Here is a 23,517-nt window from a genome sequence, read left to right on the forward strand (position 1 = left end):
ATGCAGAATCTGTGGTCCAGAGAAAGAAGAAATATATCCTCACAGACAGACTCTCAGCATTGGCCGAGGTCATCTGAGCTGTGTGTTGATTTTATTTTTCCAATCAGGATTATTGGTTGGGTGAACCGATGTGTTTTCATTTCTCAGCTGCTGCAGCTGCTGATTGATATTACGTGTCTTGCGTTAGGTAGCGTGGGACTGAATGACAAGACAGAAAAAAGCAGCCCCGCTGGGGGTTTTAAAGTTAATGCACAGAGGATTATGAAGACCTGTGAATGGCTGTGCGTGGATGGATTATTGCATCATGGGCTCATCGTGACATGCACAGAGGAGGAAATCTGCTGTGGGGATTTTACTTTTAAGGAAAGCAACAAAAACACACATATGAAGCTTCCTTTCCACCAGCAGCAGGAGCTCTAAGAGGGTTTGTAGCATGTTTAAGGTATTTGTGGACAATCAGCTTGTTTTAGGCTGATGTAAGCACTGTGATGCTGAAGTGAACAGGGCTGGTGCATGTACCTGCTGTTATACTTTATGTAGCTCTGGTGCTGCACTGTTTCCTTTAACCTGAAATTACAGCCATATCTAATCACCGGGAATCACAGACTGTGATGTAGTTTCTTTTCTCTCCTCAAACGTCCCTAAAGCGTTGCAGTTTTCCGATTCAGTTGGACGGCAGATGTCTATAATGGAGAAAAGGCTCACTCAATAAGTAATAAGCCCAAACAGGGCCATGCGCTGTGGATCAGGAGGGCACATGACGGCACTTCATCCAAAGCATCATGTTCACTTCCTCCATCGGGTCGAACCAACCACTCCGTGAAAGAGGGGTGAGGATGGATGTCGCTGCGAGGCTTCAGAGGATTAGGGGATTTGCGGGGGAAAAAAGCTTCGCTAAAGTTAAGCTTCGCAAAACAGGGAAATTAAATAGAACAATTTGCAGGATTGGGAATGTTTTGAAACCAAAATAGATTGCAGGAGTTATACGGAGCAGGGATGGGCGTATTTTTGAGTTATATCCCTGCTGAGTTATGACACACAAGTGTGACAAATGGTCTCCTGTCTTTACAGTGGCACCCTTCCGGAGAAACATAACCCTGTGTTACAATCCATTGTCTTATAACGGGCTCAACCAAGCACTAAATGGAGGAATAATTGTGTCAGCAACTGTGTGAAGTGTTATTTAAGGATCACAGCCAGGAAAAGGAAGCACTAATAATTACTGTACATCAAGGAAGAACATTGCTTTACCTAAAAAAAATGTAATTCAACCTTTCTGGGTTTTTTTTTTTTCTCCGATGCAGGACTGAGGCCAAAAACTGAAACCCAGCTGTCACTCCTCGACGCCGCTCCATTCATCTCTTCTCCACTCTTTGCTTCTACCACTTCTCTCTGTTCCTACCCTTATCTCTCTCTCTCTCTCTCCCTCTCTCTCTTTCTCTCTTTCTCTCTCTCTCCACCCCCACTCCCCCCTTCCAACCCTCAGCCTCCCCGATGCCTAAGAACAGCAAGGTGACACAGCGGGAGCAGAGCCATGAGCACGTCACAGAGTCGGTGGCGGACCTGCTCGCCAACGAGGAGCCCATCGACTACAAGAACAGCTCCCTGAATGTCGGAGGTGCCGCGGGGAAGAAAGCCCCCCAGATAGAGGTCCCGGAGAACGATGGGCGACCGGCCTGGAACAGCAAACTGCAGTACATCCTGGCCCAGGTGGGCTTCTCGGTGGGCCTGGGCAACGTGTGGCGCTTCCCTTACCTGTGCCAAAAGAATGGAGGAGGTGAGTTGGAAGAAATGTCCACAAAAGTCAGTGACGCAGAACAGCCCGAGAACTGACTGGTTATTATTCTTACAATTGGATATATTGCTCGTAATACTTACTTTCAATAACCAGGAACAACATATAAAGTCAAGGCTGATTAATCGTTCTATTTCAGTTTCTGTTGGAGTAGCTTTCGGTCTAAAATAGAGTGAAAGATTGTGGGAATTGTGTGGAAGCTACAGAGACAGAAGGCTGATCCCAATGTGCCTTGGGTTCTTGTGGACTTGAGTACAGTCCAAACACTTGGATGTGTACTTGCCCCGCCTCTTTTATGGAGGACGCACCAGGAGGTAACGTGTGTGGACTCGGGACAAGCAGGTATCCCAGAATGAGTTTTGCGGGCCGCTGTTCCGAATGACCGTCTTCCTTCCCGCTGGCCTCCAGAGTCTGCACTTTAGAGTCGAACTCGTCAAGTCCGAACCACCCGAATCCAGAAACAGAAAGCTAGAACGAGCAGACAATAGCTCTAACATTAATTAGTGGTGAAATACTACAGGACTTTGAAGTCTGGCTGGGGCAAAGCAGACTAAGCAAAAGGGACAAAGAGACAAAGCCTTTACAGCATGTAGTTGAACTTATGCACAGCTCTGCATGGGGCCGATGCAGTGCCATGCTGGAGCCTTTAGACCTCACGATGGAGATGGTGTCCAGTTATCGAGGGCAGAGGATCACCGACTTTCAGACTCGCTACGTTTTTAGCCATCGAATCAGACAGAGATCAAACTCTTTTAGAAGCTTTCATAGAGACTGAGAACAGCTACACAGCAATCAGTTACAACAATTTAGTTTGATGCTCGTGGAAAGGTCGGACCAACAAGTAGGAATGCACCTTCCACTATTTAAAGCCACTTTTCATCACACTTGGGTTCTTATCAGTATTACTCATGTGAGCTGCACCCAACAGTTACAGCAGAATGAGCAGGAAATATCAGTAATGTGTGACTGTTTATTCTCTTTCAGACAGTTTCATAATGACCATTTTATCTGCTTCTGTAACTATCCACGAGTTTTGAGGTTCTCTATGAGCTGTGATATGTAGAGAAACAGAGATGAACCCTTCAGCTCTTCACCTGCAGAGAACATCAACAACTACTTCAGGATCAGAATTTAATTTACGGCAAAGTACGAGACACGTGCAAGGAGTTTGTCTTGTTTTTTGTGGCGTTTCGTGACGACAGTAGAGAGAAGTAAAAGTCTGTTACATGAACTGTTTGATTCGCTGCAGAGATGCCAGCAGAGCGGCTGTATTGTTCAGAAAACATTGTCTAATTATAGCTGCGCTATTGATTACTACGTAGCGGCAGGGCAGGCCGGGCTCAACTGATACTCTGGTAAACAGAAAGGAGCTTTATAAAAAAAAAATGAACGCAAGGACATGGTGACGAGGTTTTATTTTTGTCCCTGGTGCTTGTATGTAATCGGAGGCTTACGCAGAGTAAACCTGTGTGAAAAACACCTCGGCGTCGTGGACTGACAGTCGCTCTGTTGAATTACAGTCCAGATCTGATTTACCGCATGTACGCAGGATTTATTGCCTGCAGGCAGGATTTACTAACAGCAGTCTCACTCCCAGACTAGTCAGGATGTGTGACCTGCAGAGCAGCTATTTCTCATTGTGTAATTTGCTGTCTGGCAGCCAATTACTGACACATTAAAGGTCCGTGTCGTTCCTCCTCTCTCTCCTTCATCACACCGCTTTTCTCTTTCAGCATCCTCCATCGTTATTCCTCCTTTATCGCATCTTAACGCCCAGGACTCCGTCATATATCACACATATCAGGTGGCTCCAGTTTAAGTGATGGAGCCGACTGAGGAGCCTGGCAAAGGCCCAGAGCTGCTCACTACGTTTAACTTCCTCCTTCTTGATTTAGCCTTTCGCCTCCCCTCATCTCTCCTCTCTCTGCCTCATTACTCCCCCCGCTATGAAATGCGTGTGCCACCGAATGTAATTCCTACTTTGATGTATTAATAGTACATGTTCTCCTGCTATAAGTCTTTATATCCGGGATGATGAGGATGCACCCTACGCACGTAAAACACAGTTGCATGCTGATTGCTCCTTCCGGGATTAAGCTCCGTATTTAGATTTCCATCAAAATTAAACTGAATTTCAACAGATTTTTGTCAAGTTAAGAGTTAACTCACAGAGTCACTGCTTCACATTCGGCAAGATAAACTGATTAAAAAGGTGTTTTATTACGGTAAAATGTCACCGGTCTTAAATTCCGAGCTGGCGCAGCAAGAAACCTTATTCATGGTCATCACGATATTTTTAATCTTTTCATAAAATGACCACAAACATGGAGTCTCCTAATACAACCCATGGTATTTATTACTGCATCTTTATCCGATTTTTGTCAATTCAGCTCTGTGGTTGCATTTCAATTCAAATCTACACCAATCAGCCATAACATTATGACTAATATTGTGCAGGTCTCCCTTGTGGTGACTCATCAGAGAATGGACATGGACCTTCTGAGGGTGTCCTGTTGTGTCTGGCAACAGGATGTTGTTAGTGGGGGCCTTTGGGTCCTATGGGTTGAGGGGAGGGGCTTCTGTGTATCATCCCACAGATACTTGATCAGTTTGGGATCTAGGGAATTTGGAGGCCAGGTCAACACCTTGTGCTGTTCTTCATGCTTTTTTTTTTAGTTGTTCCGAAAGCGTTTTTGTGTGTGTTCCTGTGTCAGGCTGCATCCTGCTGGGGATGGCTGCTGCCATCAAGGAGTGTCATTGCTATGGGGTGGGAGTGCCTGGTCTGGTCTAGGTGGATGCTACATGTCTAAGTAACATCCACATGAATGCCAGGTCCAAAAGTTTCCCAGCAGAACATTGTATTGTCACAAAATGGTCAATGTTATTTACTTCTCCTGTCATTAGTTTTAATGTTGTGGCTTATTGGTGTATATATATACAGTGCAAGATTTATAGGTATGCACTATAATTATCTGTGGCAATTTGAACAGCACTGTATACCAATCACACATTTACAAATTCCTCCACGCACTAAAAAATAATGTTTATTCTGTATATATTTCAATAACGATGTTCATTCACTATGACCTGTCCAGGGTGTACCCCGCCTCTCACCCGATGACAGCTGGGATAGGCTCCAGCAGACCCCGCGACCCTTAACAGGAACAAGCGGTTACAGAAGATGAATGAATGAATGAATGTTCATTCACTGTACAGTTAAATCTTGTACCTACAATTAGCAGTACAATTGTACAAATCAGTAACAATGTTCTTCTTGTTTTCCAGGTGCCTATCTGGTTCCTTACTTCATCCTCCTCCTCCTCATCGGCATCCCTCTCTTCTTCCTGGAGCTGGCGGTGGGTCAGAAGATCCGCCGTGGGAGCATCGGGGTCTGGAACTACGTCTGTCCACGTCTGGGCGGGATAGGGATGTCCAGTCTGATGGTGAGGGAGGGGTATTTTCCCCCACTGAATCATCTGTCGCCTTCATAGCTCTGAGGCCAACGTACACCCTCAGCGATGCTTGCTTTGGTATTAGCTGCTAATGGCGGTTTGACAGCAGGACGGAGGAGAGAAAAGGTGTGGTGGGTCCTCTGATAGGAATCGGAGTGAGCTGTGACGTGGGAGCAGCTGTCAAAGCCTGCAGTTAAACGGGAACACATCTGCTGAGTGTACACCAGCATAAGGATAAAACAAAAAAGCAGCCAACTTACCATCTATGTGATTCATGAAGCAACCATCTTTTCTGCATGAGAAAACACTTTGAATATATTTATCTATCTATCTATCTGGAGTCACGTTGCTCAGTCCGTCCTGGCTTTATGGGGGGTATTGACGTGTTTGAGAGTGAAAGATAGCCTTTCTTTATAGTCGCTCGGCTGGTGGAGAAGTAGCTAAAAATACCCCCTAGAAGATCACTGTTGAAAAGAGAGCGCTTTAATTATTCATGCTTTCCTCAACCTTATTTAGCTTGTGAACGTCCTTGCTGGCAAGACCGCTCAGAAGACTGACAGCGGCAGTGGGACGCGGGGTAGTGGGGATGGGGGGGGATGCACAAAGCTCGCTGTCTCATTTCCATACTTTTCTCGCTCTGCACAGTGACGTCTATGTGTGTGTGTGTGTGTAATCCATCCAGGTGTGTGGCTTTGTGGGCCTCTACTACAACGTGATCATTGGCTGGAGCATCTTCTACTTCTTCCAGTCCTTCCAGTATCCTCTGCCGTGGAGCGAGTGTCCGATCATAAAGAACGGGACGCTTGCCAGTGAGTGACGTTAAGTACAATAAACAAACAGAGAGCCTTGCATAAAGAAAATAAAGACTGGTAGTCCTTAGTTTAGGATATTCATTTATTATTTAAATACTTTTGGTGGAAATTAAATATAGGTTTGAGTTACAGGGCAGAGAAAGAAACTTAAGTTAAAAAAAACAAACAAACTACAGAGACCATATTAAACCATATAAAGAGCTTTGGGATATATAGATTTTACAAGTTCACAGACAAGCCAGGAAAACGGTTGATGATTATGGATTAAGTCTCATATTGTGGTCTGAGACAAGATCATTTTAAAAAAAGTAGCTTCAGTTCTGAAGCATCTTCAAGAAACTCTACAAGTCCAGTTGTTTTCAGCTTTTTATTTTTATTTATTTACGATGACCTGAATACCTATGAACCTTCACAGATAATGTGAACCTTTATAGGAGAATGATAGGTAAATGTTTGCATGCAAAGTATGTGTGTCACCTTCTTGGGCCTGTCTTTTACCCCCTTCAAATGGTCCCACACCTTGAATTTCCTGCCGAACCAGTTAACTGGTGCTGGGTCCCACCGTGGGTCGGCACAGTGGCGTGGTGGTTAGCACTGATGCCTCACAGCAAGAAGGTCCCGGGTTCTGGTTTGCTGCCCTAGTATAAACACAATAAATCCTGGAATAGAATAAAAATTAAATCAAATAATACAGAAAGAACGACACAATCCTGATGCTAACTAAGACCATCTCAATTAATGTGAGAGCCTGTAGATATCGGCAGATTGGGACTAAACGTTATTAGCTTTGCACATAAATCAATCTCATGTTGGCGGAAAAAGTCAGCAGGATTCAACTTCTGGTGACCACGAATATTTTTACAAGATCTCATGACAGTTGTTGAGCTTTTTAATCATAACCAAAGCATAAAGTGACTGAATTATGCAGCTGATTATCTAGCCGTGCAGCTAGGACGCCACAAATTCTTCAGGAATATATGAAATTAGTTTTAGCTCTAGGCTGTTAAGTGGTTTTGTTGAATCACATCCCTGTAGATAAATGGTTAAATCCAATATCATCCATTTGTTTTAATGGTTAGGTTGTTCATAGAAGATGATCCCAGGGCATCATACCTGAGCACATCAGACAACTTGTCTTGGCCCACTTTTCAAATTCCTGCTACGACCTCACTGACATAATCCAGATCAAAATTGACCTATTTATTCAATTAGTGGTGATAATAGCACTCAGAGAAACATTCAGCAAGTGTATGACTCAGCAAGGCTGACGCTGTTGGCAGAGAGTCCGGGAGCAGACTGAAGGACAGCAGCTGAATGTGAAATATTTCACTGCCGATACAGACGTGACTCAAACGATGCACAGAAAGCACAATCAACGAACACAATGAACTAAATCTACGTTTGGTAAAAGACCTCCTGAGTTTGTCAGATTTAGATTCACCTGTAAGGATCTTTCTCTACACCTGTGTGTCTTTATTAGTCAGTATTGGTTGTGTGCTTGTCTCTGCATGGATAAATCTGCACCATCCTGCAATATAATGAAGAGAACTGCAACACTGCTGACTCTGATCTCAGCCACACACCTCGTATATCATTTCTCCGAGGTAACAAGGGAACATACTGTGTGAGTGTGTGTGCAGAAAAACAGAAGACATCTCAGGTGTTGGGAATTGGAGGTTCGTGCGTTGCATACTAAGTACACAGATGACCTTGTGTGGCTCACTTGCCTCTGAGAGATGTAAACAGGCCGAGAAATGAGACACTGACCCTGAGCAAACATTCTGGGAGCATCTCACCTATTTATTTTCATACATGCTCATTATCGGTATTAAGTATTAAATTTCCATTTTCTCCCTGTGGAGTACAGTTGTGGAGCCGGAGTGCGAGAAAAGCTCTGCCACGACTTACTTCTGGTACCGCCAGACTCTGAACACGACCAGCACCATCGCAGAGAGCGGCGGGCTCAACATCAAGATGACCCTGTCTCTGCTGGTGGCCTGGATCATCGTCTGCCTCGCCGTCATTAAAGGAATCGCCTCCTCTGGGAAGGTACAGGAGTGGAGATGGATGGTTACGAGGAAATATATGAAGGTTTCCCCTACTTGAAGGAATTATTTTCCGTTTCTCTTTCACAGGTGATGTACTTCAGTTCTCTTTTCCCCTATGTGGTGCTGTTCTGTTTCCTGGTCAGAGGTTTAATGCTGAAGGGATCAATAGATGGCATCGCTCATATGTTCACTCCCAAGGTAAGACCGAAAGAACAGCCGTGTTTTTCTTCTTTTTAATCATCCACGCTGGCTAATCCCGTCCCTCTCCTGCTCCCTCAGCTGGAGAAGATGTTGGAGCCTCAGGTGTGGAGGGAGGCAGCCACCCAGGTCTTCTTCGCCCTCGGCCTGGGGTTCGGAGGAGTCATAGCCTTCTCCAGTTACAATAAGATCGACAACAACTGCCACTTTGACGCTGTGCTCGTCTCTTTCATCAACTTCTTGACCTCCATTCTGGCCACACTGGTGGTGTTCGCCGTGCTGGGATTCAAGGCCAACCTCATGAATGAGAAGTGTGTCGTCGAGTAAGTTCAAAACCTGCGTCTTTACCCTAACGCGACATTCAGAGTGTTTGCAGCAGTGAAAATTCAAACAAGCTTTGTGCACGGCTAATAGGCGGTTCATGCTACTGCGTTAAGTTGACCACAGACACCTTCGCAGAGCGTAGCGCCATAACTGACATGCACCGCCCTAGAAATGTAACTACGCGCCGCGGCAACGCAGAGCACAAGAGCTGTAATTGGTCCGCTTGGTAGTAGCGTGTTTCCGCTTCAGTATTTCCGGCGAAATTTCGGGGAAATATGGCCAAAATGTCATTGAAAGTTTCAGTCGCCATTGTTGAAAGTGAAGCAGGAAGTAGAAACCAAAATGAATTGGGTGGCGTTGTTACAGAGCGAGCTGGACTGATGAGTGCACAAGTATAAATGGCTCGCAGTGGCGTAGGGTACGTGCGTAGGGTACGCTGTCTAGGTCCCACAGAGGCATAAACTGCTTAAATGTCAACGTTAGCATGCTCACAGTGACAATGCTAACATGCTGATGTGTGGGTCAGCAATGCTTTGGTTGACACGGCTATTAGCGAGCTACAGATTTCACTGAGTGCATTAATTCACCACAAAGTCCCTACATCAGCAAAACGTCCCCACTTCCACTCTGGACTGGTGGGATGGTTTTCTTTTGCTGATCCATGAGCCCAAACTGTTAAAGTTTACTCTCACAAAGCAGATTCACAGAAGTCTAAGATCCTATTCAGTTATTTTCTTGCAAATCAAGAAGTGTTTGGGCAATAATTAAATACACGAATGAAGTTTCAAGACAAGAACTACCTGCCGGTGCTACTGTTCCTGCCTCCGACAGATTCAGTCAGGCGTATATTCTAATGTAGAAAACTTGAACGCCCAGGAGAGTTTCCTGCTGTAGCACGAGTCTTGAACGTGTGAGATGCCCACCATTTCTCTTGGGACTTGAATTATCCTGGAAATCTTTTTCTAAACCCGTCTTCTCGGCGTAAACAAATTCCTCCCTTGGCTTTCGACACAGTTTCTTTATGTTTTCCATATTTATCCAGCTTGAACACCTGCATGCAGGCAGGATTTACAGTACGTATGGATGACACCTGAAGTAAAGGTGGTGTTATTTTAAAGTTCCTGAAGGTTTTATTACTTTTTTTGCAACACATTGATGATCTTACATAGTAGAAAAATATTAAAAAACAACACATTGACATTGCTGATTACAAAAAAAGTATTTTATAATCAATTTGTCACTAAACTCATTTAGTTTGAAGCTTAATAGCTTTGCTTGTATTTGTGTCACTCTGATTCTGTTGATTTATTTATAGAAATGCAGAAAAGATTCTGGGATACCTCAACTCTAACGTCCTGAGTCACGACCTAATTCCTCCACACGTCAACTTTTCTCATCTCACCACATCAGACTACGCTGAGATGTACGGGGTCATCAAGACGGTGAAGGAGGGCAGCTTTGCCCAGTTAGGTCTGGAGCCTTGTGTCCTGGAGGACGAGCTCAACAAGGTTTGTCTGTGGCGCACGGTCATGCAGTTCAGTCCCAGAGTGTGTTGTGTATTTCACTGACCATCTCTCTCTCTCTGCAGGCAGTCCAGGGCACTGGCCTGGCCTTCATCGCCTTCACTGAAGCCATGACTCATTTCCCGGCGTCTCCGTTCTGGTCCGTCATGTTCTTCTTCATGCTCATCAACCTCGGCCTGGGCAGCATGATTGGCACCATGACGGGCATCACCACGCCCGTCCTGGACACGTACAAAGTCCAGAAGGAGCTTTTTACAGGTACGCCCCACCTCCACCACCACCTCCTCACCGACCCCCATAGCCAGGACTCTACGCTATTAGTAGCTGAAACCCCTTACTCGGCACTTAAAAAGGATTAAAGTACATCTGGGAATGTGCTGCATTAGGCTTTGTAATATTGCTCTGAGTGTGGTAAATGCAAAACAGCAATAGGGAACAAAACCACTTAGTGGCAAATAAAACTTTCTCATCCATCTATCCGTCTCTTCCTCTGACCGACCTCTGGCCTTTCTTCTTCTCTGTGTTTGTTTCAGTGTGTTGCTGCATTGTGGCTTTCCTCTGTGGCCTGCTGTTTGTTCAGCGCTCAGGAAATTACTTTGTCGCCATGTTCGATGATTATTCGGCTGGTCTGCCTCTCACTGTCGTGGTGATTCTGGAAAATCTGTCCGTCGCTTGGGTGTATGGCACCAAAAGGTAAGACTGGCTGTAGGTTAGGGAGTGTATGTGTCGATCAATGACTGAAGGAAAGTATTTACTGGAGCAGATGACGCTTGTGTAAAGTTGTGTTATTCTTACTGTAATTTTTTTGTGTGTGGTCTGTATTTGTCAGGTTCATGCAGGACCTGGAGGACATGTTGGGTTTCCGACCGTGTATATTGTATTTCTACCTGTGGAAGTACGTCTCCCCTTTCTGTCTCATCGTTCTCATCTCAGCTACTGTCATTGAGATGGCCATCAGCCCGCCAGGATACAACGCCTGGGTTCAAGAGCTGGTCAGTCTCTATGGAAGCTTATACCGATCAGGCATAACATTGTGACCACCTTCTTAATAGTGTGTAGGTCTCCCTTGTGCCTCCGAAACAGTTGTGACTCATCAGAGAATGGACATGGGCCTTCTGAGGGTGTCTTGTCGTGTCTGGCAACAGAATGTTGTTAGCGGGGGCCTTTGGGTCCTATGGGTTGATGGGAGGGGCCTCTGTGGATCATCCTACAGATACTTGGATCAGTTTGGGATCTATTGAATTTGGAGGCCAGGTCAACACCTTGTTCTGTTCTTCATGTTTTTGTGTGTGTGCCTGTGTCAGGCTGCATCCTGCTGGGGATGGCTGCTGCCATCGAGGAGTGTCATTGCTATGGGGTGGGGGTGCCTGGTGTGGTCTAGGTGGGTGCTACATGTCTAAGTTAGATCTACATGAATGAATGCCAGGTCTAAAAGTTTCCCAGCAGAACACTGAATTGTCACATGATAGTCAATGTTATTTACTTCTCCTGTCAGTGGTCATAATATTATGCCTGGTCAGTGTATTTTAACTAGTCTATAGATTCTTTAGTAGTTGACAGTGCATTGTGCATTTTATTAGAATGGTCTTATGTAGTGAAGTAAAAGTTACTGTCTTATGTTGTTCAAATTGCAAAGCACACGATAATAACCGTGCAGGAGCTATATAAATAAGAATTCATTATTTTTTTTATTACAGCCACAGAGAGCTTTGGCATCTCATAATTTCTTTTAAGAAAAGGCTCATAAACAAGTCCTTGTGTTTATGTCTATGATTGTGTTAGTGTCTCCATGTATGCACCGTGAAATGCACAAATCCATTCCACCAGATCAGAATTACAGAGGTTTCATTCTGATGCTTCTCTCCATCTAGGGCGCATTGTGAAATGAAAATGTTTCCTTTCCTGCACATCTTGACTAAACCTTTCTTTGTCACTTCAGGCTCAGGAGCGTTTCCAGAGCTACCCTCCCTGGGCTCTGGGCATGTGCTTCTCTCTCATAGTAGTCGCCATGCTTCCTCTCCCCGTTGTCTTCATCGCCCGCCACTTTAACTTGATGTCAGACGGCTCCAACAAGCTGTCTGTCTCCTATCGTAAAACTATGATGAAAGATATATCCAATCTTGAGGAGCAGGAAGAGGTCAGGTCCATCCTTGGCGCCAAACCTGGCGAGGCGCCGTCGTCAGTGGCGGCACGTAGACCCTTCCTGACCCCTGGGGGAAACAAACCCACGGACCCCAACTCGCTATCCCCAAACATCTGCTATGGCACAAGCTACCAAAACGCAGCCATCAGCCCCACTACTCCGACTACACCAACCACGCCTGTGACACCAGAGTCTGACTCTTGAGCGCCGTCCAACTCTCGCCAACACCCCTTCTGTCTCCCCGGGCCCTGTAGCACAGTTTACTTTTCAGCCATGAAGTCTCCGCCCGGGGTCACTGCAGCAGCAAAATACCCCACCACTGCCCTACTAACGCCACAAAACTGTATGTAGGTACCCAGTTTATCTGAGCACGCACCTCCCAAAATAACCAAGGAACCACCTGAGGAGACATCCAGAGCGTTCCCATGTTTCCCAGCAGTCTGTTCGGAGATAGATGTTAACAAGGAGGAAAAACAAAGAGAAAACTCCCTCTTTACCGCTGACCAAACACTGGAATCAGGGTGAGATTAATAGTGACACACAGCACATCTGTACATATGTAAAATCATAGAGTTTATATGCTTAAGAAGCTCTGTGACCTGCTTTTCTTTGCCTTAGTTTAAGGACAGCCCAGAGAGAATAATGCACATCCCTGTCTGCACAGGGCAGTGGATCTAGAGGAGTGAATGTAGTGAAGTTGGTTGAGAGGCTTACACTCGGTACACCGTTTGATTATTTACGCTTTTAAAAACCTGTCAGTGTTTGTGTTTGCTGCCATCTGTACTGTAGCAATACTGGGCGTCAGAGCCATATACAGTTTAATCACACAGGACGTTAGCATCGTGTCTAAATCCTGGAAACACGTCTCGTCGTATACATTTGTTTTCTCCGGATTGTGAAAAAAAAAATATAAAAATGCTGACAGCTGCTCTAAAGACCCTAAACCAACCTCCTGCTGTATTTTTATTTTTTTTTGTGTAGCACGTATCGTTCTTCAACAATGTACAGTGTAGTCATGTAATATAGGATTATATAGTTTTTGTAAGAGATCAAAAACCACACCGTCGTCATCTATCACACAACATGTTGTAACTGAGCTGTAGAAAGCCACCACTCATTTCTTCACCAAAGAGTAAAGAAAAAAAAGAAATAAATAACAACACTTGAACGCAACTTCAGACAAAATAGACTTGATTTTTGTCTGAACTACACTGAACTGTAAACTCATAACAACGGACATTCGTTGACAGGAAGCACAGTTATTTGGATTTGAAAGGGATAGTTCGATGCAATTTTTATTTTGCTCCCTGAAAAATAAAAAAAAAAAGCCACAAAAGCACAAAATGATTTTTACCCGATTATCGAGCGTGCACACAAGATGCCGACTCCCAACGGCAAACGTTCTACCGCACATGTGGAATTAAAATTAAGTGCTGTCGTCAAATTAGCCCCACGGCAATTTGCATTTATATTGGAGCACAAACTAGAATGCACAAACTGTGTTCACTGTGCACGATGAACATAAATATATGTATGAAAAGCAATGGACCAAAAGATTTAGGAACTTCAGCAAAAACCCAAAATATGTAAATTCATCAGCTGACTTCGTAGTATGCACTTCTGAAAGCCTTAGACTCCTCACATGCACAAACATACCTGCTCAAACTTGCATGTAATCACAGTTTTCTGTATATTTGTTGTATATTAAACGTCTTGCAGTGTTATGGGAGCAGACAGTGACGTTACCACTGTCTTAAACAGAGGTTGAACCAGCTAACATCCTGACAGGGCAAATTTGAGATGGACGTCTTGTCACGCTCATTTTTATAAACACTGGTGGTGGATAGTTGTGCAAAACTGTCAAGTTCAAACTGAGCACATTTGAGTTCCTGTTACACGGGAAAGGATACCTTTATTTATTTTTTTATCACAATATTCAAAGCCATGGTGTTAAGGTGTAAATGGACTATATTTATATTCCTGTATATTTGCAGTTGCGTAGAAGTGATAACAAAGATTTATCTTTTACAAGGGATCAGTAGCCTATATATAGCTTATATTTTCATCTTGTGTGATGCTTATTGAAACAGTATATTTTAAGACTTATCTATTTTGTAGGTTTGTGTAGCTTGTCCTTGTTGTGGGATGTGAAAATGATGCAGGATGGTGGACGTAACGTGTGAGACAGTGTGGGCAGCAGCAGGTTCTTGTTGCCGCGTCTTGTGTCAGGTGACGTCCACTCACCTGCCTCCGCTTCAGGTTTACTGGTCTACTTGTTTTTAGCCACGCTAGCAGTCTCCCAACAGAAAAGGCTCTCACTCTCATTTTTGTCTTGTCCAACTTTTAACTTCATGACAGAATGCCTCAAAAAACACTAGTTTCAGATGTATAGCAATATAGCATGCTAACATGCTAACTTGCTAAACGGGAACTGTCTCACAATGCACAAAACATGCTAACAGATTTTTTGCATGCATTAGCTAAATGCTAACTAGCAAAGAGCTCAGCTCATACGTCTTTTAAAGGGAACTTGTGAGCTCTCTGGGACACCATGAGCTGAAAGTTGTAAGAACACCACCACTAGACAACTGTTCATGTCTGTAAGTCACCAAAGCTAACAATTTAGCAAGGTAACGAGAACTCAATATTTGAAATGCAGAGCAATAAACATAAAAATGACTCTATACCAGTAAATTACAATACTTACCATTCACACCCACCAGGTTTGATACTTACTTAAACATGCAACTCCATTGGAAGTCACAAAGTAATGCAGTTTATTGCTGTTGTGTTGATTTTTTCTGTCTCCTTGAGTCAAAACATCTTTACTGAAATAGTTTCATTCTTTCAAGTGACAGTCTCTGTCCTCTTCTCAACCACTCTGTTGATAACCTAAATACATGTAGAATGAATAGTGTGCTTTATGTGATAAACATTCTTTCCTTTAGTTGAGAACTTCATTAATGAATGTAATTTTTTCATTTTGTGCAATATTTAGTTTGTGCATCGTCGACATAGACGGAAATGCTTCTTTATTTGCTCAGGTTCAGATAGTTTCACCCAGATTTGTGTAAAAAAACAAATCAGTATAACAAGTCAGGTATCTATGCACTCACGTTGTCCATTTGACTTCTCATAAAATTGTGCAAAGCCTCTAAAACTCATGTCGCTTTCAATCTGACCTCAGCTGAGCTGGAGTCAGGAGGATAAAGTCTTTCTTCTGGCGCCACCCTCAGGCCAAACTGTACTTTTCTTTTAGTGTCAAGCTGCAGCTACATTCAAAAATGTTGTTTTCTGCTGTATATTTTCTAATGGGTCTAATATGACCGCTAGTGTGGCTAAAACTTTGTTCTGTTCCTTGTGTTGTTTTAGGTTCTGTCAGCCAGGAACTTCCTGAGTAGGCTATACCATGTAGCGATCTCTGTTTTGTTCAAGTCTGTAAATAATCTGTAACCAAACTATTCTTAAAATAGTTTTTAATTCATGTGGCGTATATTGATGTCTTAAAAAGTAACCGTTTTAGCAGTACATGTAACAAGAATAAATAATAATGAATGTGATTCATGCACTTTTTCCACAAGACTGCAGAACGTCAGAATTTGTTTTGGTGTCCTGATAGCAGTAAATTCAAGGTTGGTGTCAAAGCAATATCACATCATTTAAGCTGCAGATTAATGTGGCTGAAGGAAATTCCTGACTACTCAGTGTCTGTCAATAGAAATCCTTATAACGAAAGGGATACTATGACTCTTCCTTTCAAGAGCTGAAGTGTGTGTGTGTGAGTGTGTGTTTGTGTGAGTGTGTGCATGTGTGTGGTTATATTGGTGTGTGCAGGGCCTTACTGAGCACACACGTCAAGCACTGTCTGTACAGGAGACACGTTTAGAAATGTCCCTTTACAGCTTCTCTCTTTCTCCTCGGTCATATTATGATTGTACAATACTGACAATTACTGTAAAAAAAATTGTGAACATAGAAAAAGAATAAAGAGTGAACAAGCCGCTGTTGTGTTTCTGGATTTTTATGGGTCGTACATCTTTCAAGGTAAAAAGTAAAGCACAAAGTGGTGATGTGATCATGACAGGAAAATCAGGAGTGTCACTATTCATGAGGTAAGTTAAAAAATCTATATCCCAAAACATTTTTATCCAGGTATGGTAACCTTAGCCAAATTTTGTATGTGAAAGGGTAATTGTTCAGTGTCAATACCACAAGTGACCACAAGTGGGTGCTGTGAGGTTAAGACATAAAGACAATAAAAAAGACATACCCAAAATAAATCAGTAATAGCTCTAAAACTATCAGATCCATATGCATGACCATGGTCTCTATGGATGGGTAAGACTTCAGAAAATGGAAAAGTTCACATTTTGATTCTAGCTTAAAATTTCGTATAAATTAAATAGTAGAAAACACATCATTGATAGCAATGGCATCATTCACAGAGATACCACTGAACTCATTCAGCAGCCCACTGACTTCAACTGTACCAAGAGTTTGAAGGAATACCACAAAATAGCACAAGGCAAATAATCCATTTGGTCATCTGAATAACCTAAGTATCCAAAGTGTGGCTGAATTGGATTTTTACTTTACAAAATAATTCTCTTTAACCTTTGTCCATTTTGTTTGGCCTGCACATTTTCAAATTCTACCATTGTGCACACTGTAGAATCGATAAAAATATGGATATTTCCTCCATATGGCTGCACTGAACTCCACAGGAAAACGGGTCACAGAGTCATTTTACTTATCTTTGCAAAAGTCTTATTCACTGGCAATATTTGTTATCTGTAGAACCTCGTAATCAGTGTTGGGAGTAATGCGTTACAAAAGTAATGTAATTACTGTAATGTATTGCTTTTTGCTGTAACGCGGTAATGTAAGGCATTCCAAAAAAAAATTGGGTAATATTTTACTTGGTACAAAGGTTAGTAACGCGCGTTACAATGCATTTTAACCTGAAATTAAGTGGTGTTTTGTTTTTATACTATCGGCAATAACACCGCGAGATCAGCAGAGAAGAAAAATTCTGCGCAAATTGTAAAACATTTCATCCATCAGTTATATGAAATAAAAACTTATTTAAAAAATTGTTTTCAGCATTCTAATTACCTTACAAAGATTGGGGAATTTACAAAAAAATTGTGATTGGATAATATTTTTTCCTGGTAGTCAGGAGGTTAGCTTGCTAGGGGCTGCTTTTTTGACGTTTATTGACCTTAAGTTTGTTTTGCACTTAAGCCTAGGAGCATAATAAGATACATTTAGAATAAGTATATATATTTCCAGTTATTTTGGTGAAAGTAACTTAAAAGTAATGCAGTAGTAGTGTAATGCCTTACAATTCAGAGACAGTAATATTATAATGTAACGAATTACTTTGAAATGACAGAAATGACAGTAATAAGTAATACATAACGTATTACGTTTTTGAAGTAACTGTCCCAACACTGCTCGTAATGGGTTCAAATTGGAAGGTCTTCAGTCGTACTGTGCTGAATAGCAAATGTTTACATGATGATGAACACGAATAAATTTGATCTCTGTTACAAGTCAACATTATTATTGTGAGCATGCTAACATTAGCACCGGGTTGAAAGCATCACTGTCTTAAAGTACAACCTGCTTCATTAGCTGTGTCTCAAATGCGTGCCACACGTGCGTTTACTCTGGAAAAATGTTGGTAGACTCAAAACGTTTTACACAATAAAAAGTGGGTTTTTTTATAAGCTGTTAGTGGACGCTGTTCTCCTGCATTAGAGAAGTGGCTAAGAAGGTAGTTGTATTTCAGGTCCGACTCTCAAGACCAAAATTAATAACTTAATTTACAATATAATCATTTTGTCGTGTCCTTATTAAATTCGCATTAGCATTTTAAACTGATGATAACCTCATCATTTACCATTAGTATGTGCTGATGTCTTGTTAGAGCTACATCCTAAAAGATTAGTGAACTGAAAAGATAAGAAAATACAATCAATATAATTATAGTAACACTGAGATAACAGAGATTCTGGCATGAAAATAATATATATAAAAAATAAAGAGTCATGTATAAAAGGAACTTTTGTCCAGATGCTGACAGAAGTCCTAGAGGCAAAAAGGGCCTCATAAAAATTTATAAAACATAGTTTAATTTATTTCACTTCATTAAATCTAGCGCTGTTTTTTTTACTACATATCTTCTTGTCTATTCCAGCACATGTAAACGTGTCATTTTGTATAATTTACAATGCAAACCTGTGCAGACGAGGCTCAACAGGATGTATGTTGTTGTATGTGTGCATGTCAAACTACTGTGCAGTCAAATCACAGATCCTGATGCAGCACTTCTCTCCCAGCCAGAAGCCTGGATACAGAGGCTCCGTGAAGTCGGCTTCAACCCCGTAAAGAAACTTCATGCTGTCTGACACCTCGTAGAAAGACAGAGTGCCCTCTTTAAATTTAAGATAAACTCCGATCCTGCGGTGGCATGGGACCGCCATGAGCTGGACGCTGTCACCGTTGTGGCTCACAGAGTAGTGCGTGGAGCGATCCAGACTCCAGGAATTTGCGTTGCCCCCAAAAGCTGACAGTTTAGAGCGGGATTTTCTGTCTATTCCTATATAGGCGAGGGCAATCTCCGCTTTATCTCCTTTCACCTCTACCTCATAGTAGCAGCGCTCGGCCTCCAGTCCCTCCCTGCACAGCACCTGCCGCCGATGCATGAACTTCTGCGGGGAGCGGATAGGTGAACTCTTACATTTCTGAGTGCGCAGCATCACCTCTTTGTCTCCTTCAGAAATAGCCAGGTCCTCATGAGCCGTTGTGTAGTCCAGAGAAAGATCACATGCATCTGAGATAAAGAAGAAGACTAAAGGTTAAAAGGAGCACTTTAGGAATAACGTTGTGGTTGGATGAGTTTGTATGTGAGATAAACTTACACTGCAGAAACTCTTCTCTGGTTTTAGGCTCTTCGACCGGAGTATTGCCAACTTCAGAGGGACCTAAAATACATCAACAGAACATCTTTGAGTGTCACTGATGGAAACTCAGCGAACGGTTTGACTGACAACAAGCATTCAGTTCTAGTAATGTCCCAGTAAACTAACAAAGACAGCACTGGGATCATGAAACGCCTGTGAGGTGCATATATCTTGAAAAAAAAATTTCAAGATATATGCTTTGATAATTAACCCCAGTTTAATAAATGAAATTTATTTGTAGGACTGACATTATTTTCCACGAGTTCCATTCATTCATTCATTCATTCATTCATTCATCTGTAACCGCTTGTCCTCTGGAGGGTCGTGGGGGGGCTGGAGCCTATCCCAGCTGTCATTGGGCAAGAGGTGGGGTACACCCTGGACAGATCTCCAGTCTATTGCAGGGCTAACACAGAGAGACAGACAACCATTCACATGCACACCTACGGCCAATTTAGAATCACCAGTGAACCTAACGAGCATGTCTTTGGACGGTGGGAGGTTTAGTATACTAAACATGAACCATGTATTTATCAGCTGTGCAGTAAATGTTGTTTTGTCAGTGTGGCTCTGTTCTGAGAGAGCAGCAGCAAAGACAGACAAACACAAGGAGGAGTGGGTTGCAAAGCAGCTTACGGAGGAAAGAGCAAGAGTAGGCAAAAAGCAGCTTTCAATGAGGCGCTGAGCTGATCAGCTGATGTGGGCCGGCTTATAGATTAACTATCAGCTGGGCTTGTGAGCCGAGCGAGGCCTGTCCTAACTAATGCTGTCATCCATTAACGTACTGTATGAGGTGTATTGTGTGATAAATTACGCTGTTTACCTGTGGAACTGAAGGCCTGAATCTAATCAATCGTAGCAACATATCAGTCAACAGAGGAGCTGAGAAAATAAATCAGCTTAAATTAAAAAACTGCTGGATTTGCTCAGCTGCTGTTGGAGATGCATTCAGGGACGGCTAAACAAAGACAGGGCTTTATGTGGTTTAATAAGCCGCCTCTCTTGTGCAGTAGCGTGCCTGGAACCAGGAACTTGTTTTTTGATAACACCTGTCGAGACCTGTCACACGCCAGTTTATGCAGCACCATTAGAAAGGAGAACAAGTGAGAACAGAGTTTACATGTGGTCTGGTGCCAATCTCGTCTCCTGTCTCTTCCGTCCGTGCTGAAGAAAAACACTCATTCAGGGACCAGTTTGAGGTACAAACCAGGGGACTGTGTAATACATGCTTCACATATTTCCTGCATGTCATCCTCATCTTTTTTCTCCTGCTGTGTGACTGAAAAGCACATACACTTCCACACGTCAGCAAAGACACACACCGGTTTGGGTGACCGAGGCAAACTCTTTGTCACAGAATTCCTCCAGCCGCCTCCCGAGCTTTTCAACAGCTCCCTTCGTGGACTCAAAGGTGAGCAGCGGATCCTCTGAAGCCTCATCGAAAGCAGTGAGGAGGTCTTTTTCACAGAGGAGCTTCAGAGAAGTCCATTCCTGTTTAGAGAGTAGAGACATTTGAATGGAGAGGTGAGCTATCGAACCAAATTCATGTAAAGCTTCCAGTCATGTGACCGTGGTACCTTCAGGAAGTCAAAGTTGTTTTCAGTCTGAGCCAGAGAGTCCAGCTCAGCCTCCCTCATCTTCATCTCCTCCATCTTCGCCTGATGAGTCGGCAGACGAACCCGAGCTTCCGCCGCCTCCTTCCGAGCCCCAATCAGCTCCTTCACTGATTCATAATGTTTCTGGAGGGAAGCAATGACGTCGACTATGACGCCCTCACAGTAGTCCACCGCTTGTGCCGCCGCCTCCTGTCATACACGTCATACGTCAGCGAGATCAGTGCATCTGCTATACACAGTACAATACATAAAACATGACCCTGTGGTCCTCTCCTCACCTCAATCTGTTTGAGCATCTTCTCCTTGTTCTCCTCTTTCTCTTCCTGTTTCTGGAGAATCTGCCTGATTTTCATCTGCATGTTCTTTATCTCCTCCTTTAGTTGGATTTAAAACAAACACAACATTTAATGAGATTTGTTAAACTGGTTAAGTTATTTGAAACCAGAATAGGAACATGGGCATTAAAAGAGACTTGGACAATCTTCTATACGCCTGGTCTGTCTGCACCATACACCGTAACATTATGACCACTGACAGTTGATGCTGAATAACACTGATTGTCTCATTATCAGTGAGTGGGACGTATAACGCAGCGCGAGGACATTTTGTCCTCAGAGTTGATGTGTTAGACATAGGAAAAATAGCCAAGTGGAAGGATTTGTTAATTTAATTACCCCACACAGTCTCTCTGCAGATGTACACCGATCAGGCATAACATTATGACCACCTTCCTAATATTGTATAGGTCTCCCTTGTGCCTCCAAAGCAGTTGTGACTCATCAGAGAGTGGACATGGGTCTTCTGCGGGTGTCTTGTGGAGTCTGGCAATAGAATGTTGTTAGTGGGGGGTCTTTGGGTCCTATGGGTTGAGGGGAGGGGCCTCTGTGGATCATCCCACAGATACTTGATCAGTTTGGGGTCCTAAATTGTTTTTGTCCATGTACCTGTGTCAGGCTGCATCCTGCTGGCGATGGCTCATTGCTATGGGGTGGGGGTGCCTGGTCTGGTCTAGGTGGGTGCCACATGTCTAAGTAACATCCACATGAATGAATGCCAGGTCCTAAAGTTTCCCAGCAGAACAATGACTTGTCACAAGATGGTCAATGTTATTTACTTCACCTGTTTGTGGTTTTAATGTTGTGGCTGATCGGTGCAGCTCTGAGCTCATTGGCTAAGATTATTGACCAATGGAAAAAGTAGGAGGAAAAAAAACATCTGCTCACTCAGCTATTCTTATAATTAGTTTTGCTGACCTGTTTCCTCCTCCGTTCCTCTTTCACCACACCAAAGCTGTGTCCTCGGTGCTGAGCTGTGGCGCACAGTTGACAGATGATCAGCTCATCCGTGTAGCAGTAAACATCCAGAGGGGAGCTGTGTCTCCAACACAAACTGATTTCGGACTCCTCTGACACCTTCCTCCTCTTCTTACTGTCGCAAAAAGACTCCTCCAACACCTCCGCCAGAGTTGTGTTCATGATCAGCTGCGGTCTGGAGGGAAACTCTTGTCTACACGCGGGGCAGCAGAAGGCACGGTTGATCCTCTCGTCGATGTCAAAGCACCGCTGGATGCAATGCATGCAGAAGTTGTGTCCGCAGGGAACGGTCGCGGGGTTTCTGAGGAGATGTCCACAGATGGGACAGCGGAGGCGGTTCGTCCTCACAGAGATGAGAGACTCTGCCATGTCTGAGTGGAGATCAGTTTCTAGTTTCTGTTTCCTGAGCCAAGTCGTTCATATGGCGGTTTATTGATGTCAGAGTGGGTGTGACTACAATATTTGAATTGCATGCCAACAATATGACTGGGTTGCGGTTTCAGGCACACCCTCCTTAGCAGTGATCATAATGATGACTCCTGCAACATGAATTCACCTTCAGACCTTTTTCAGATTATCATAAAAAAATTATCTTAAATAAGGCCCTGGCATCAAATGTTGTAAAGCAGCTGAAGATACAACAGGTAGATTGATCTGGCAAATGAATATTATTGAAATTGATTCTTCTAATCAAGTTTTTTTATTCATTTACTGATCATTTTACTTGTTTTCTTTATGATTATTGTCTAAATGACACTTTATTACTCAACACATAAAGTGTTGACGTGCAGAACATTTGAAGTGGTTTTATGTTGCTGCTGCTGGCTACGCTCCACATCCTGTTGAGGCCTAAACTCACAACCGATATACACAGATCAGGCACAACATTATGACCACTGACCAGTGAAGTGAATAACACTGACCATGTTACACCCCTCTACACCTCTGGTCCAATCATCTGCAGCTGAACACCTCCAAGACCAAGGAGATGGTGGTGGACTTCAGAAGGAAGAAATCACATCTCCAACCTGTGTCCATCAACGGGGTCGATGTGGAGGTGGTCAGGACTTACAAATATCTGGGGCTGCAGCTGGACGACAGGCTGGACTGGACTACAAACATGGACACACTCCACAGGCAAGGACAGAGCCGTCTGTACTTCCTGAGAAGGCTGGGGTCCTTCAACGTCTGCAAAAAACTGCTGCGGATGTTCTACCAGTCTGTGGTGGCCAGCGTCCTCTTCTGTGCTGTGGTTTGCTGGGGAGGAAGCAGCAAGAAGAGGGACGCTGCTCGACTGGACAGACTGGTGAGGAGGGCTGGCTCAG

At 43.4% G+C, this 23,517-nt stretch overlaps 2 protein-coding genes across 2 annotated transcripts; one reads left to right on the forward strand and one right to left on the reverse strand.

The window, feature by feature from the left end:
• Positions 1-1,494: 1,494 nt before the first annotated feature.
• On the forward strand, positions 1,495-13,096 carry LOC311487093 (sodium-dependent neutral amino acid transporter SLC6A17-like; the record flags this gene model as incomplete). Its single annotated transcript, XM_084543210.1, has 11 exons — positions 1,495-1,777; positions 5,081-5,238; positions 5,930-6,056; positions 7,927-8,108; positions 8,195-8,305; positions 8,387-8,628; positions 9,945-10,137; positions 10,218-10,410; positions 10,686-10,845; positions 10,982-11,144; positions 12,092-13,096. 11 exons carry the CDS (start codon positions 1,495-1,497, stop codon positions 12,497-12,499), a joined length of 2,220 nt encoding a protein of 739 aa, XP_084399336.1. The 3' UTR covers positions 12,500-13,096.
• Positions 13,097-15,600: 2,504 nt separating this feature from the next.
• Positions 15,601-22,567, reverse strand: LOC311487589 (tripartite motif-containing protein 16-like). The gene is made up of 6 exons (XM_084543919.1): positions 22,133-22,567; positions 21,158-21,253; positions 20,841-21,068; positions 20,586-20,754; positions 19,222-19,284; positions 15,601-19,133 (listed from the first exon to the last, which is right to left on the reverse strand). The coding sequence occupies exons 1-6, from the start codon at positions 22,559-22,561 to the stop codon at positions 18,592-18,594; spliced, it is 1,527 nt and encodes a 508-aa protein (XP_084400045.1). The 5' UTR covers positions 22,562-22,567; the 3' UTR covers positions 15,601-18,591.
• Positions 22,568-23,517: the final 950 nt, after the last annotated feature.

Source organism: Chelon labrosus (genome assembly GCF_963514085.1).
Source record: "Chelon labrosus genome assembly, chromosome: 4".
In the NCBI taxonomy this organism is placed as follows: Eukaryota; Metazoa; Chordata; class Actinopteri; order Mugiliformes; family Mugilidae; genus Chelon; species Chelon labrosus.

Excerpts from the sequence above, each read along its gene's own strand:
- LOC311487589 (XM_084543919.1), bottom strand. The coding sequence starts at position 22,561 with ATGGCAGAGTCTCTCATCTCTGTGAGGACGAACCGCCTCCGCTGTCCC. Across the intron at positions 20,755-20,840 it reads ACAACTTTGACTTCCTGAAG|GAATGGACTTCTCTGAAGCT; the intron begins GTACCACGGTCA and ends CTCTCTAAACAG. Across the intron at positions 19,134-19,221 it reads CAGAGAAGAGTTTCTGCAGT|ATGCATGTGATCTTTCTCTG; the intron begins GTAAGTTTATCT and ends TCTTTATCTCAG.